We start from the raw sequence: 16,471 nt of genomic DNA on the forward strand, positions 1-16,471 counted from the left end.
CTGCTGTTCAAATCTCATGAATGACAAGCTCCTGTTTTCCAGCAGTACCGGTCTCTGGTGAGGTGATCTTGAACTCGCTGAGGCCACTTATTGCCCACAGAAAAAACCTGCTACTTTATGTTGGATGTTGCGAATATACTGCTCAAAATCAAACACTTTAAGGGGATTCAAATGGAAACGTGAAAATATCTAGGGCTGCTTCACGGAATCAAACGTTGAGAGGCTCTTGAGGAATGGAGAACAGGTTGTTTTACATCAATGATAACCTGATAAGGTAGCTCCTTTGGATATTTGTGTGTTACTTGTGCTATGCAAATGGCAATTGTTTTCCCTGCTAGTAATTTGCAATCCTGCAAAAGTTTAAATAATTATGGTTATGTACAGACAGAATAAGAATGAATAATCAAATAGTTATGAAGAGGAAGCTAGAGACATAAATGCTAGAATCTCGAGCAAAACACAAAGTGATGGAGGAAATCAGTGAGTCGGGCACCATCTGTGGAGGGGACGGACAGACAATGTTTCGGGTCGTTACCTTTCTTCAGACTAATTTGAGTAGAGTGGAGAAAGCTGGAAGAGAGAAGTGGGGGCAGGATAAAGCCGGTGAGTGATTGGAGGATACAATTGGGGGCGGTGTGGTAATTGGCAGAAGGGATAGCAAGTGACAAAGGCAAGAAGTGAAAAGAAGATTAAAATGGCGTTATGACTAGCCAGAGGAAGTAGTTGAGGCAGGTACTCTCATCATATTTTAAAGACAATTGGACAGGTTAATGGACAGGAAAGGTTAACAGGGGAATTGGCCAAATGCAGGCTAATGGGACTAGTTTCGATGGGGTATCTTGGTCAGCAAGGTCAAATTGGGCCAAAGGGCCTTTTTCCATGCTGCACAACTCTATGACTATGATATGGAAAGAAGAGGAGTGAAATGCAATGGGGTAGTGGGAGAAATGTGTGTGTACTGAGGATGTAGTTTTTCAGGAGAAAAGGGGGAGTTATTATTTGGAGAATTCAATATTCATACTGTTGGGTTGCAAGTTATAGCCTCATATCGCCAGTGAACCGAATTTAATCCGAGCCTCCGATGTTATGTGTGGAGTTTGCTCTTTCTCCCTGTGTCTGTGTAGGTTTCCTCTGGGTGAATCACAGTGAGTGACAGCTTGGAAACAGGCCCTTTGGTGCGCTGGTTTCATTCCGCATTCCAAGGACTTGTGAGTCGGTGGTATAATTGGCCACTGTAAAAATTGCTCTAGTGTGTAGGTGGTAGAACCTGGGGAGAATTGATGAGAATGCAGGAGAATCGATTGCAAGGAAATATTAATGGGGGGGATGAAAGATGATGTGCCAAATAGCCTCCAGTGTTTTGAGGAAATATGGGGTGAAAATAGAGAAATGTTATGAAGAAAGATTGAATAAAGGAGTTATTCCGAAAATATGAAGGATAATCTTGGAACATAATAGCTTGGGAGGGCTTGGTAAAACAAATAGATTATTTCTCCCATTAAAACAGTCTGCAGTCAGTAGTCAAAGTTGAAGTATAAGGATATTTGGTATTGAGTAGAAGGGAAATTTCCTCACACATAGGATTGTGATTCATCGGAACATTGTTTTACCTCAGAGCTGCAAATGATCACTTATTTTGGTTGTGACTGTGAATAGGATAGCCAATCAGAACCTTTATCCCAGGGTGGAAAAGTCCAACATTAGAGGGAAAAACTTTAAGGTGAGAGGGGAAAAATATAATGGAGATATACGGGGCATGTTTTTTTACACAGAGAGTGGTGGGGGCCTGGAACCCATTCCCAGGGATGGTGGTGGAGGCAGATACAATAGTGGTGTTTAAGAGGCTTTTAGATAGGCATGTGGATTTGCAGGGAATGAAGGGATATGGATCAATCACAGGCAGATGAGATCAGTTCAGCTAGGCATCATTTTCAACACAAACCTTATTGGCCGTAGGGCCCATTCCTGTGCTGTACTGTTCTGTGTTCAATGTTCAATGTTCAATGTAATGAGGAAGTATGGGCTCAGGCAGCAAAGTATAGCTGGAGATCAGCCCTGATCTAACTGGATGGTGGGACAGGCTCGAGAGGTCATCTTGTGGTTTAATCTCATGTTCTATTCCCTGTGGCAGTGGATATGCCCATGAACTGTCAGCTTTTATTTAAAGAGCCTGTTTTAGATCACCTGATTGAATACAGAAGCACTGCATGTTTTCTCACAGCTCGTCTGCTCCACAATTCACCTGGTGGGGATCGATTAATTAACATTGAAGTTGGATGTATGCAGTGGAATGTTTGAATAAAAGGTAGCAATGTTATTTATAGACTAGCAAAAGCACTGACCACTAGACCATGTACAATAGATTTTTGTACAACAACTCCTAGCATCCATCTAGCCAACTGAGGCAGAAGCACACTGGATAGCCACCAAGTGGTCACAGGAGTGGAAGGCAACCTCATCTCCATTACACAGCTACATCTCTTCACCAGGTAAAAGCTGTCCAGGGTCTGACCTCCCCAGAGGAGCATGGGTGAAGCTCAACAGACTTTGTACTGGAGTTGGGCGTTTCAATGCCAGCATCTGAAGATGGGAGCTCCACCAGAGCCCAGCCTGTGAATGCGGAGCAGAACAACAGACAGCCAACCATGTCATCTCTGAGTGTCCGCTCTACCACCCACCAAATGGAGCTCGGGGCCTGGTAGACATTGATGCAGAGACAACAACCTGGCTGCTCAACACCCGGCTTGAGATCTAACTATTCCTTTGGTTTATGTTTCATGCGCAAGAAGAAGATAGATTTGTTTTTGTCTGACAAGGTTGTTTTTATCTTTATATTTGAATAATGACAAAATTAGAACACAAAATATAGAACAGTACATCACAGAAAAAGGCCCTTTGGCCCACAATGTCTGTGATGAACATGATGCCAAGTCCAACTCTTATCTGCCTGCACATAATCCATATCCCTCCATTCCCTGCAAATCCATGTATCTATCCAAAAGCTTCTTAAATGCCACTATCATATCCGTTTCAACCACTACCTCCGATAGTGCGTTCCAGACACTTACTACCCGCTGTGTAAAAAAACTTGCCCCGCACATATCTGACAACAAATGGTATCCATATTTGAACCTTATTAGGAAATTTCCCTTGACAAGCAGACATTTTGAACTAGCTTTGGATAGAATGTTCATACACAATCACTGCCAGGTCTGGAAAGGTCTTGCCTAGGTATTATTGGTATTGGTTTATTATTGTCACGTGTACCAAGATACAGGTTTAATAGGATATTATTATTATTTTTAAATAATGGGATATTAATATTAGCTTTTAATAGATTCTTTTATTAATAGGGACCACTGAGATTTTAATATGATTCCCTCTAACCTATCTACACACACATCTCATTGATATCGTACTTTGACAGTCCCATCAGCTTTTTATATCAGGGTAATTTACCGCAGTCAATTAACCGGCACATCTTTGTGATTTGGGAGGAAGCTGCAGCACCCTGGAGGCATCTCATGTGGTGACAGGGAGAACGTGCGAATCCCATATAGACCGTGGTCATTGGAGCGGTGAGGCAGATGCATACTTACAGCACCACTGTGCCACCACTTTGATTTATGGCGGTCAATAATTTAATAACTGCGCCACCCGTAACCTTCTGTAGCATTTTCAATCCACATTTTTAATCCACATTCCACATAAATAAGGATATAAAAGCAGTTGTTTGCAAGTGTCAGTGGTTAGCGGTGAGAAATTGAGATGAAGATGTTGTAATGGTTTGCCTGCAAACAGCTGGGGAACAGAACTGAATGCTTCATGGACTCAGGGGCTTCACTGGTGTGAAGGAGCAGGCACACATGCCAATAGAAAGAGCAATTGAGATTGTCTCCTAATTAGCCACGTCTGACAATGCAAGAGGAACACGGGGAGGTGAGGTGTCAAAAAAAAAGTATATGAACTCATGCCGTGACGTACAGAACCTGGCATACAATTGAAGCGCATTCAGCATGTAGTCATTGTTGCAAAATAGAAAATGCAGCAGCCTATTTGTGCGCATCAAACTGGCCACAGACAGCAGAGTGCTCATTGGCTGGATATGGTACTGCATGGGGGATATGAGAGAGAGGAAAGTGAGAGAGATAAAATAGCAAGGGAGTGGGGTCTTGGAAGGGAGGGAAGGTGGGAGGGAAGGAGAGAGAGAGAGCGAGCGAGACATAGATACATAGAAAATAGATGCAGGAGGAGGCCATTCAGCCCTTCGAGCCAGCACTGCCATTCATTGTGATCATGGCTGATCGTCCCCAATCAATAACGCGTTCCTGCCTTCTCCCCATATCCCTTGATTCCACTAGCCCCTAGAGTTCTATCTAACTCTCTATTAAATCCTTCCAGTGATTTGGCATCCACTGCCCTCTGTAGCAGGGAATTCCACAAATTTCCTGCCACAGAAACAGTGTGTGAGAGAGAGAGAGAGAGAGAGAGAGAGAGAAAGCAAAGAAACAGAGGTTTGAGTGAGGGAGGGGGAGAGACAGATGGGAGACAGAGTATGGAGAAAGAGAGAGGAGGGGGAGAGAGAGGGTAAAGGAGGCTGCAGATCAAATGCTTGGTTTCAGTGCCACTGGGACAGTGGATAAGAGTGCAGTATGGGGATGGAATGGTGAGGGCAATGGATGGGAGGTACTTCCTTTGAGGTAACCCAAACTAAACAGAACGTCACACTAGGAACAGTATTAACCTAATGCAACTGATGCAGAAATTGTACAGGGTGCACCGATAACTCATAAGAACCTTGGCATTTCAAAAGCCATGGCAATGATCTAATAGTGGTTGCTTAACTCCAGAAAATATTGATTTTCAGTTGTATCATGCTGATAAAAACAACATTCACAATTGGAGTTCTAAACTAGCATTATTTGCGACATAAACAAGAGACTTAAAGAGAATGTTGTCTACCTGGTGCCAGGGCTGGCTGGAGAGGAATTTGGAAAGAAGACGGATGCCAAGAAAGCTGAGCAACATGCATTTTGAGATAGAGACAGAGGGATAAGGTGAGTTAACTTGTTTGATGGACCCTGGCATCACACAGAAGCAGAGTTATACCAGTGCCCTGATGGAAAGGCAAAACTAGGAGTTGGCAACAACAACTCTCAGGGGTCCAATTGTCCAGTCTGATGGAGGATTGGGAAATCCAGCTGCTTCCAAATCAATGAAGAGCGTTAATTAAAGTCACAGAGCCAGTAATTCTGTTTAACAAACGTATAAAACTGACAAGTTCTGATGGTGCAGTATCCAACACAATGATGCCTGCATGACACTAAATGGTGCTGCTGCTTTCCAATCTTGTCGGCAGCTTCCAATTTGATATAGGAACAAGGGAATGAGGTAGAATCCAGTCCTTATACGACTGAGATACGGGACCCAACCCAGTTAGAATGGAATGAGAAACCCTGGCTTTTAAACAGACCATGCAGATCCCCAACGAATTAAGCAAACAAGCCTTGCATCTTAAAACGTGTCACATCCTTTCCAGACTGTTAGGTACGCTGCACGCAGCTGGATGGCAATGCAAGCACCAGGGATTTAGAATTGCTCATTTTCAACATTTCTCTTCCACGTTGCTTCTGCTTATAGTTTCACCAATAATTAGATACTAAGTGAGTAATTTGCACAAAGAGTTCATTAAGAATAGACGATCAGAAATGAGAAAACAACAATAGTACAACGGGGACTATTCTCCGAGATTGTGTTATTTGCATTGTTTGGGCAGCATATGGAAATCCCAGAACTCCATTTATACCTCATTAAAGCTTTCTTAATGTTCCCAACAATTTGACGTTAATTTGAACTGACTACAAGATAGAAAATGAACAATTATCTATGGAAATGAAATGCAGGCATCATTGTGTTGGATACTGCAGCATTTAAAACACTCAGCAGGTTAGAGGTCAATAGCCAGGAAAAATCTGTGTTTTAATCAAGCATAAACCAGACCTTGGCACTAGTGCTGGAGTAACTCAGTGGGGGTCAGGCAGTACGATGATGCTGCCTGACCAGCTGAGTTACTTCAGCACTTTATGTCTTTTTCTGTAAACCAGCATCTGCGATTCCTTGTGTTTACATATGCCAGATCATTCTTTCTGTAAAGAAGGCCAGGCTAAAATTTAGAGACACGAGGAACTTCCTCAGATCCATCTAAACGTGTCTGAAGTAGAATCTCTACCCAAAATGTCATCCATCCATGTTCTCTAGAGATGCTGCCTGACCTGCTGAGTTACTCTAGCACTTGTGGCCTTTGTACATTAACTCTGAAGTCTATCCTCTAAACCTCTTAGTCCTCACACTAAATCTATACCCTCTGGCTTTAGACACCTAATCTATGCCCTCTTGTCTCAGAATCTGATCATTTATTATTCAATTTCCTTTTGTGGCACAATTGGTTTTAACCATTTGTGGGACCAATAAGGCACAGAACACTCAATTACAAATCGACCAACGTGACAAAACATTGGAAATACCACAGGTACAACTGACAACCTGTCAAGGTGTAGAGGAGTTTTTTTCTCAAATACCTTGCTTGTTTTCTCCATTTTAAGTCACATGGGCTCACAATGCACAAACCTGTACCCTGTAGATATATCAGGAGCTGTCTCGCCCCCAAGCCTTACTTTGTGACAGGAAAGAACTATCCGCAAACAATGAACTTACCTGGTCGTTTCCAAGTATCCTGAAGTGATGTGCTTCTTTAATGAGTGAATCTTGACAGCCAGCTGTAAATAAAGGACAGAAAGAATGATGTGTAACTTTTGGTTCCATAAAAAAGATTGGAAAATAGCAAAGCTAATAAAGAAAATTATGGTCGTTTTTCTAATCAATATCATAAGTTCATAAGTGATAGGAGCAGAATTAGGCCATTCGGCCCATCAAGTCTACTCCACCATTCAAACATGGCTGATCTATCTTTCTCTCTCAACCCTGTTCTCCTGCCTTCTCCCCATAAGCCCTGACACCCTTACTAATTTGCTGTTATCTTTGATCTTAACAATATTAAAAAATGTTTTTCAAATTTGGAGATTCAACCGAGGGTGTGTCCAGGAGAATGGCATTTTCTTTTGATGAAAAAGATTTTTATATCGACCAGCTTCAGCTTCTGAGTAGTTTAGTTCACAAGTCACAGCACCCTCCACATCCGAGAAGCATTCAAAATGGTGGAACAAATTCTGAAGGGACATTATAATCCAATACCCTCTGCTCCTTAATACCCTCACAGTCTTCAAAAATCTGCAGAGGTTTAAATATAGTTGGAAGAATGTATTATAAAATATAAAACAAAATAATAGTAATAGCAAGCACAAGCAAAACATCAAAAACGTGCACAATATCCAAGTTCCCTCTGTTTTAAAATTGGTAATCTAGAAATTACAGATCCAGAGGGACATAAAATTCCATTTGCCAAGATTGGAAAATGCATAGAGGTTATATGGTAGTTAAACTGTGCTGAGCATCACAAGTCTGCAAGTATATTTTGGCCTTGAATCAATTGTGGGGTAGGTTTATCGTAATAATATCTTGAATTCAATTGTGAGGTGAGATTAGGCAAACTAAGAAAAAAGACACAAAGTACTGGAGTATCTCAGCGGGTCAGGAAACATCTCTGGAGAACATGGATGGGTGATGTTTGGATCAGGCCTCTTATTATATCCATGTTCTCCAGATATGCCGCCTGACCCGCTGAGTTAATACTTAATACTTATCTAGATTTAACTATTCAATCGGTCAAAGTCAGCACGGAATTATGAAGGGGAAATCATGACTAATCCTCTGGAATTTTTTGAGGATGTAACAAGGGATAATAAGGGAGAGCCAGTGGATGTGGTGCATCTGGACTTTAAAAAAGCCTTTGACAAGGTCCCACACGAGAGATTAGTGTGCAGAATTACATGGTATTGGGGGTAGGATATTGACGTGGATAGAGAACTGATTGGCAGACAGAAAGCAAAGAGTAGGAATTAATGGGTCCTTTTCAGAATGGCAGGCAGTGACTAGTGGGGTGCCGCAAGGCTCAGTGCAGGGACCTCAGATATTTACAATATACATTAACGATTTAGACAAAGGAATTAAATGTAATATCTCCATGTTTGCGGATGATACAAAGCTGGGTGGTAGTGTGAGCTGCGAGGAGGATGCTATGAGGCTGCAGGCTGACTTGGATAGGTTGGGTGAGTGGGCAGATGCATGGGAGATGCAGTATAATGTGGATAAATGTGAGGTTATCCATTTTGGTGGCAAGACCAAGAAGGCAGATTATTATTTGAATGGTGTCAGATTAGGAAAAGGAGAGGTGCAATGAGACCTGGGTGTCCTTGTACATCAGTCACTGAAAGTAAGTATGCAGGTACAGCAAGCAGTGAAGAAAGGAAATGGCATGTTGACGTTCATAGCAAGAGGATTTGAGTATAGGAGCAAGGAGGTCCTACTGCAGTTGTACAGGACCCTGATGAGACCACACCTGGAGTATTGTGTGCAGTTTTGGTCTCCTAATTTGAGGAAGGACATTCTTGCTATTGAGGGAGTGCAGCGTAGGTTCACCAGGTTAATTCCAGGATGGCGGGACTGACATATGATGAAAGAATGGATCGACTGGGCTTATATTCACTGGAATTTAGAAGGATGAGAGGGAATCTTATAGAAACATATAAAATTCTCAAAGGATTGGACAGGCTAGATGCAGGAAAAATGTTTGGGGAGTCCAGAACCAGGGGTCACAGTTTAAGAATAAGGGGTAGGCAATTTAGGACTGAGATGAGAAAAAACCTTTTCACGCAAAGTTGCGAATCTGTGGAATTCTCCGTCACAGAAGGCAGTGGAGGCTAATTCACTGGATGTTTTCAAGAGAGGGTCAGATATAGCTCTTAGGGCTAACAGAACCAAGGGATATGGGGAGAAAGCATGAACGGGGTACTGATTTAGGATGATCAGCCATGATGATATTGAATGGTAGTGCTGGCTCGAAGGGTTGAATTGCCTACTCCTACACCTATTTTCTATGTTTCTGTGTTTTTAATTCAAAGGGCGGAGGGTACATGGAATGAATGCCGAAGGAAATAGTAGAGGCAGGTACTATAACAATATTAAAAGACACTTGGTCAGGTACGTGGATAGAAAAGATGTAGAAGGATATGGGCCAAACCTGGGAAAATTAGACTAGCTTAGATAGGACTTCTTGATTAACATGGCCGAGTTGGACCGATGGACCTGTTTCTGTGCTGTATATCTGTGCTAAATAATCGAACCATACAACTATTCCTCAGGACAACTTCTAGACCTGTAATTTTTTTACTCTGTTGGAATAATTTGACAATTGTTAAACTACTTCATGAATTTCGACACATTTCGCCATACAGCATGAAAACAAGCACTTCGGCCCAACTCACTCATGCCGAAGACGCACAATCTAAGGTAATCCCATTTGCCTGCATTTGACCCATACCCCTCTAAACCTTTCCTACCCATATACTATTGCTGTTAAAATACTTCATCTAGCAGCTCGTCCCACATTCTCCCCACCTTCTGAGTGAAAAAGTTACCCCTCTGGTTCCCATTAAATCTTTTCCCTCTCTCCTTAAACCGATGCCAACTATTACTTGATTCCCCTGCCCTGGGTAAAATACTCTGTGCATTCACCCTATCTATTCCCCTTATGATTTTACTTCGGAGTCACGTGAGTGACTACGTGAAGAACCCCGCTTCCAATGCATGCGTGTCATATCGCTACACGCATTGCAACGAGTCACAGCAGGGGGAACAATGTTCCCCTAGTGGAGAATTTGAAAGTCGGGAGCAGCAGGTAAGAGACTCTGCGTTCCTTCCACTTACCTTTTAGGTGGAGACATGGACTGGATCCATGAAGGCTGCGTAAAACTGGCGGGGGAGAACCGCGGAATGCGGGCAGCCGGCAGCAGCAGCAACGGCACGCGAAACTTCCGGAGAGGAAACAGCTGTGCCCGACTTCACTCCCGCACCGGCAAAATTCACTTCTCGGCCGGGCGGGAAGCGAAGCAAAAGACGTCCCATATGCCAGTCTCAGTCTCGGGGGCTGCACAGTGTTTTTTCCTCATCAGAGGAGAACACGGAGGATCAGTTCCGGGCAGACCCTGAACGGGCCGCAGAACTACTCACCTCCAGTGAGTCTGGGGTGAAAGGAAACATGTTGGAACTCCCTGAGGGACGCTCAGGCCAACGGTGTGCGGGCGGCTCAGTGCCCGTAGGCACTGCACCGCGCTGGAATTGCAGTTGCAGCGCCGCAGGGAAGTACTGACGGCACAGGGGCCGTGAACACTGCACCGCGTTGGCACTGCAGGACCTACACCTGGGAGAACATACCTCGTTGGAGGGATGCAGGTCCAAGAAGAAAGCCTCTAGTGGGTAAGTCCCATGGCAGCACCTTTTTACAGGGCTGTAGCTCACTTCTATTACTACAGGGAATTGCTTGAGGGAACGACAGATCCAGGAGATGAAAGCAGCACCTTCTATAGGGCTATATCATGCTTTCTCCCTCCCCTGCAGATTATTCTATCAGAAGAATGCTGGGGTCAAGTCCTGGACAGGTAATAGATATATTGCTGTAACTATGAGATGATGCCATTCTTAGTCACCAAGTCATAGAGTGCATTATTGGTCATTTCCTGATAGAAATACAGGAATTATATGTTGAGATGAAGGATTTAGCAGGTCAAAATTGATGGCATATTCCATCCTCATCTGGCAGTCACAAGGGAGTGTCTGTTTTATGTTTCAGGGGAAATCAACAGAGATAAGTTAAAGCTAACTGGGGAAGATCTATTAACCAGATTAAAAGCTAGCATAGACCACGTGGCTTGCTATCAACTGGTGGGGCTAACATTAGCCATAGCTGTCGCTGGCCACCGAGGATTGTAAATCCATGAATGTGCTAACCATTTATTTATTCTCCTGGAACATCCAACCGGGATTGACGCGGGCCTGCGTTAACCCCAAACCTCCAAGCAAAACCCTTTATTTGGAGGTGACCCAGCTAGAAGGTCAAGGAGTTGGACGATGAAGCCAATCTGGAGCTCACCTAGACGTCCAAACATCGTCCTCAAAGGTATCGCCTTATGCTGGAAGCTGTATACACCCACAACACACGGCCTCGGGGATCCAGAAGGAAACAGAAACCCACTGGTAACTAAGGAAGTCTGGTTCTTACTAAATTAAGGCAGGAAGAAGGTTGGTTCACATGGCAGTGACTTTGCCATAAGTAAGGGTACAGCCTTAAGGGATGCTTGCAGGGAACTAAACCATCCACCAGACTGGGAGTAGAATATTGGCATTAGGGGCTGTGTGTGCCAGCCACATGATATCGTGACCTTTACATAATCAAATTACTGAGCGCTAACACGCGTCACTCAATAATTTATGGATCATTCTGACAGACCAATGAAGCAACCAACAGAGGCCACTATGGTACTAAAAGGTGGAACATACATTCACCATTAACACGGTCAATATGTTAGTAACTTTACCAATAGATAAAGCCGCAGCCCTACAGGAGGACTGCAGCAAGCTTCTTAACACCAACAGAAATGGTGTATCCAAAGAAACATTTGGATATCGGCAACATACCTACCAAGGAAGCTAAATTCAGTGGCAGACACCAGGTCACGCAAATTTAACGAAAACACGGAATGGATGTTAAATAAAAAAGTATTTGCTGAAATTACAGCAAAATATGGTACGCCAGATATTGATCTTTTTGCATCCAGGTTGAATCACCAACTACCAAGGTATGTGTCCTGGGAACCAGACCCTGGGGCAGAAACTACAGATGCTTTCTCACTGCATTGGGGGAAATGGTGGTTTTATGCATTTCCTCCGTTCTGCCTCATCAATCGGATACTAAGGAAAATTCAACAAGATTCGGCATCTGGGATTCACATAGTACCCGATTGGCCTACTCAACCGTGGTTTCGGTTATACAGGGGATGGTGTTAGAACCATGTTCCCTTATTGGACATAGCCAAAATTTACTAATTCATCCAGTGACTGAGGGCAGTCACCCATGCCATAAGAATATGGATTTGTTGATTTGTAGAGTCTGAAAGACCCACTACACGGCATGGGGCTGTCAGACAGGACTATGAATCCCATCACATCAGCACAAAGACTGTCAACACAAAAGCAGTACCTCGGACATATCAAGAAATGGGGCAAATACTGCTTTGACAACAACCTAGACCAAAGAGCCAAGAACATTCCGGCCGTATTGGAATTTCTAACAAGCCTCCATTGTGATAAGCGATTGGGCTACAGTGCCATTAATAGTGCCAGAAGTGCACTCTCCAATTACCTATCGCAAGGAACGGAGCGGCACACGGTGGGAACGCACCCCCTGGTAACAAAACTTATGAGGGGCATATTTAATGCAAAACCCCCAAAAACCAGGTACTACAGAATCTGGGATGTGGGTGTCGTTTTGACCATGCTGAGAAGTTGGTCGCCGATAACATCATTATCACTTCGGAAACTGACCATGAAGATGGTTATGCTCATGGCGTTAGTTACCGCACAACGAGTCCAGTCATTAAACAAACTGAGGCTGGACTGCTTGATGATCTCACCCGAGAAACTGGTATTTGTCATACATGATTTAATAAAACAAAACAGACCAGGTTCATCGGGGCAAGTGATCGAATTTATGGCATATCCAAATGACGAAAGCCTGTGTATAGCCAAACATATCCTATTATACATGGAAAATACCAAGATCATTCGAGGTCAGGAAATGGCTGTTAATTTCTTACAAGAAACCGCACAAAAGGGTCACGACCCAAACTATCTCAAGGTGGCTGAAATATGTCCGAAAGATGGCAGGAATAGACACTAATGTTTTAAATCTCATTCCACCAGGGCTGCAGCGACGTCCGCAGCAAAAATTCTGGAGGTGCCCACAGACCAAATCCTCAGAATGGCAGGATGGTCATCGGGAAAGACTTTCCAAAAGTTTTATAACAAACCAGTTTTGGATCCATCATCAATTTCTGAAAGCATGTTACGTTCAATAATATAATTTGCCCGAAAGGTTACAGGGCTATGATTTCAACTTAATCAATTTATTTTTTGTAATATCACACAAGTTTTTGTATGGGTGTGTTCAAAAATTGCTAACGATATCTTTCTCCCAATACTCAAGAAGGCAGTTGTGAAGCATGGACTCGTTCCACGGCATGAGGTCACAGAGCTTTGAAATCTTCACGTAGTCATTCACGTGACTCCGAAGTAAAATAGTAAGATTAAACGAGAACTTACCAGTTTGAAGTTTGACCTGTATTTTATGAGGAGGAACGTTGAGGGAATACGTACCCTCCGCTCCCACCCTCCTATGATCATATCAAAAACTGGTATCTCTTTGATAATCTTACTATGTTAGGTCATTATAGTTTTCTGTGACCTCACACCGCTGCTTTGAAGAATGACACGCATGCGTTGGAAGCGGGGTTCTTCACGTATTCCCTCAACGTTCCTCCTCATAAAATACAGATCAAACTTCAAACTGGTAAGTTCTCGTTTAATCTTACTATTTTATATGCCTCTATAAGATCATCCCTCAGCCTCCTATGCGGCATTGAAGAAAGTCCTAGCTTGCTCAATCTCTCCCCATAGCTCAGGCCCTCATAAAACTTCACTATAACACCCTCGTAAATCTTCACTGTACTCTTTCTAGCTTAAAGATGTCTTGCCTATATGTTTGTGGGTTTAACCATCTACAATGAACCAATAATGATCCCCATGTGGAGCCACACTCCACTTCTTCCTCCTCTAAAATAGCTCCTTTAAAATCTTTCCTTTTCTTCGGCCAATTTGTTATTACTTTTCCAGTCTTTACTCTAAACACTCATGGCTTAAACTTAAGAAAGCTGCTGGGACATTTTGAATCCATGTTATTGACTCCATTTTGGCATAATGGAAGTCTTGAAGTTAACTCCTCCCCATCAAACGTTGAATAATCTATTCTCTCAGAACATCATACAATACCGTTATGAATGTTTGGAATTCTCAACCCCAGAGAGCTGTGGAGGCTGAATCACTGAATATAGCTAAGACTGAGCAGACTGTACTTATATTCTGAATGATTTGGGAACAACGAAGTAAGATCAAATAATTATTTTTGCTTCCTGATTTGTAAACAGGAATTGTATTAGCCAGTTTCTCATCAATCCAATCCTCTTCAATGATACCTTAGAATCAGTATTAAGTTTCTTGGGTACGAGAGATAAAGAGCCAACCATCCTGGCACAAAATCTGTTTCTAACAGCCATCACGGTTAATTTTTAATAAACATGATAGCTTTTCTCATCTCCTATTGAAACTGAAGCGAGACCAGGCAGGTTGAGTGAAATAGTTTTTTAAATCGTAAAAAACAAACTGAAAACCTGTAACTACGCGTGCCTAGCCGAGCTTAAGAATACAGCTCCTGTCGCTGGGAGGAGCGCTGATAACTAAAAGCCTGTGAAACGAACACACGCGGTCACGTGACCGTGCCGACCAATGACGAGGGTTCAGACTTCCCAGCCCCATCACAAGGTGCTGCTACAAAACCTCCAATGACACATTTGTCAGTTTCAAAGTTGGATTGTTTTCTTTGGATTTTCAGAGGTTGAGGGGAGATGACTAAAATATATACAGTTATGAGAGGCATAGATAAGGATGACAGCTTTTCCCAGGATGGAAATATCAAATATTAAACAATGTAGGTTTAAGGTGAGAGGGGGAAAGTTTAATGAAAATATGCAGCGCAAGTTCTTTACACAGAGGATGGCGAGTGCCTGGAACGCATTACTGGGGGTGGTGTGGAGACAGATATGATAGTGGCATTAAAGAGACTTTTGGATAGGTACATCGATATGCAGGGAATGGAGGGATATGGATTATATGCAGGCAAATAAGATTTGGTTGTGGCATCTTGTCAGCACGGATATTGTGATCTGAAGGGTCTGTTCACTTGCTGTACTTTTCTATGTTCTAGAGTAGACCATCACTATACTTGTCCGTTCCCTTTCCATCAATTCTTTGACCTTAAAATTCTCAACTTTGCGCTCCAGTTCCTCCATGACCTTTCTCTTCTCTGTCCCCATAACCTCCACCCATCCTGCCTCCATCAGCAGACTCACTTTGATCCTTTGGTTAAGTTTGGTTAAGTTTAGTTTAGTTTAGTTTAGAGATACAGTGTGGAAACAGGCCCTTCGGACCACAGTCCATGCTGACTAACAATCACACCCTACACTAGTTCTATCCTACGTGTTAGGGACAATTTACAGAAGCCAATTAACCTACAAACCTGCATGTCTTTGGAATGTGGGAGAAAACCTGAACACCCGGAGAAAACCAACATGGTCACAGGGGGAATGTTCAAACTCCACACAGACAGTACCCACAAGTTAGGCTCGAACTTGGGTCTCTGGTGCTGTAAGGCAGCAGCTCTACCGCTGTGCCACTGTGCTGAACTTCTTGTAATCTCCCAGTTTCTTCTATCTTTAATGGTAAAAAAACATCAACTGCCGAGTCCTCAAAGTCTGGATTCTCCCTCTAGTCTCCATTATATCTCTAGCTATTTCTCTTTGTTAAGACACTCATTAAAAACTATCTTTCATGTTTTCAATTTTCCACCCTCTTTAACATTTCCTTACATGGTTTGATTGGTACCAATCTATTGCAGTAGACGGGAACATTTTACTGTGCAGTAAAAGGTATATTATCGCAAGTTGCAGTTAGATTTTGCTATTTGTGCAAGGCTTGTTGCTTTTGTTTTCACCAGGGAACACTTTAACCTATTATGAATCTTACATTGATTCTCAATTTCAGTCTTTAAGGTTCTTACTTTTTCATTGATTGCCCTACTATTGTGGTTCTGAAATAATATCTGCGTGGGGAGTTTCACCACTTGTGGTTAAACACTTTCCCCTGAGTTTCATTTTGACCACCTGATCACCTTGGTAGCATGTTCTTACCTTTGTCCCAGTGACTAATGGGGACAACACAGGATCAAACACCCTCATTTCCGTTCACACTGTTTGCTAGATCTTTGTTTTCACTGCTCTCCTTTGGAGTCAGCGGTGATTCAGATATTCTCAGGCCTCAACCAATTCCTTTTTAATTTAGTTAATTCTCAGAGCATTTTTAAGAGATTGCATGGTAATAACCAGTTCCAATTGGAAATGCAGACATTAAGAGAAATTGTGTTAAAAATGGCACATTTTAGAAGATTAATTTGGACCTAATTTTATATAAAAATGAAGTGGAACAATTTGAAAGGTCAGTTATAGCTTATCTTTGATCAAGTGCTATACTTCTAATCACCTGCCTAATATGCTGCATTAGGTTAGAGAAGGAAGTGGCTCCCACAGAGGTCAAAAGAGCAATTGAGAGATCAATTAGAATGATTAAATCA

General features: G+C 42.7%; 1 protein-coding gene across 3 annotated transcripts in view; it reads right to left on the bottom strand.

Annotated features, from left to right (window-relative positions):
* prkn (parkin RBR E3 ubiquitin protein ligase) overlaps window positions 1-16,471 on the bottom strand; it is an 833,127-nt gene that overhangs the window by 121,351 nt on the left and 695,305 nt on the right. For all 3 annotated transcript variants that reach the window (XM_033025724.1, XM_033025722.1, XM_033025723.1), the window contains one exon: window positions 6,715-6,776. In XM_033025724.1, coding sequence (XP_032881615.1) covers window positions 6,715-6,776 — 62 coding nt within the window. The remainder of the gene's footprint in view (window positions 1-6,714; window positions 6,777-16,471) is intronic.

This window comes from Amblyraja radiata, chromosome 8, assembly GCF_010909765.2.
Source record: "Amblyraja radiata isolate CabotCenter1 chromosome 8, sAmbRad1.1.pri, whole genome shotgun sequence".
Classification (NCBI taxonomy): Eukaryota; Metazoa; Chordata; class Chondrichthyes; order Rajiformes; family Rajidae; genus Amblyraja; species Amblyraja radiata.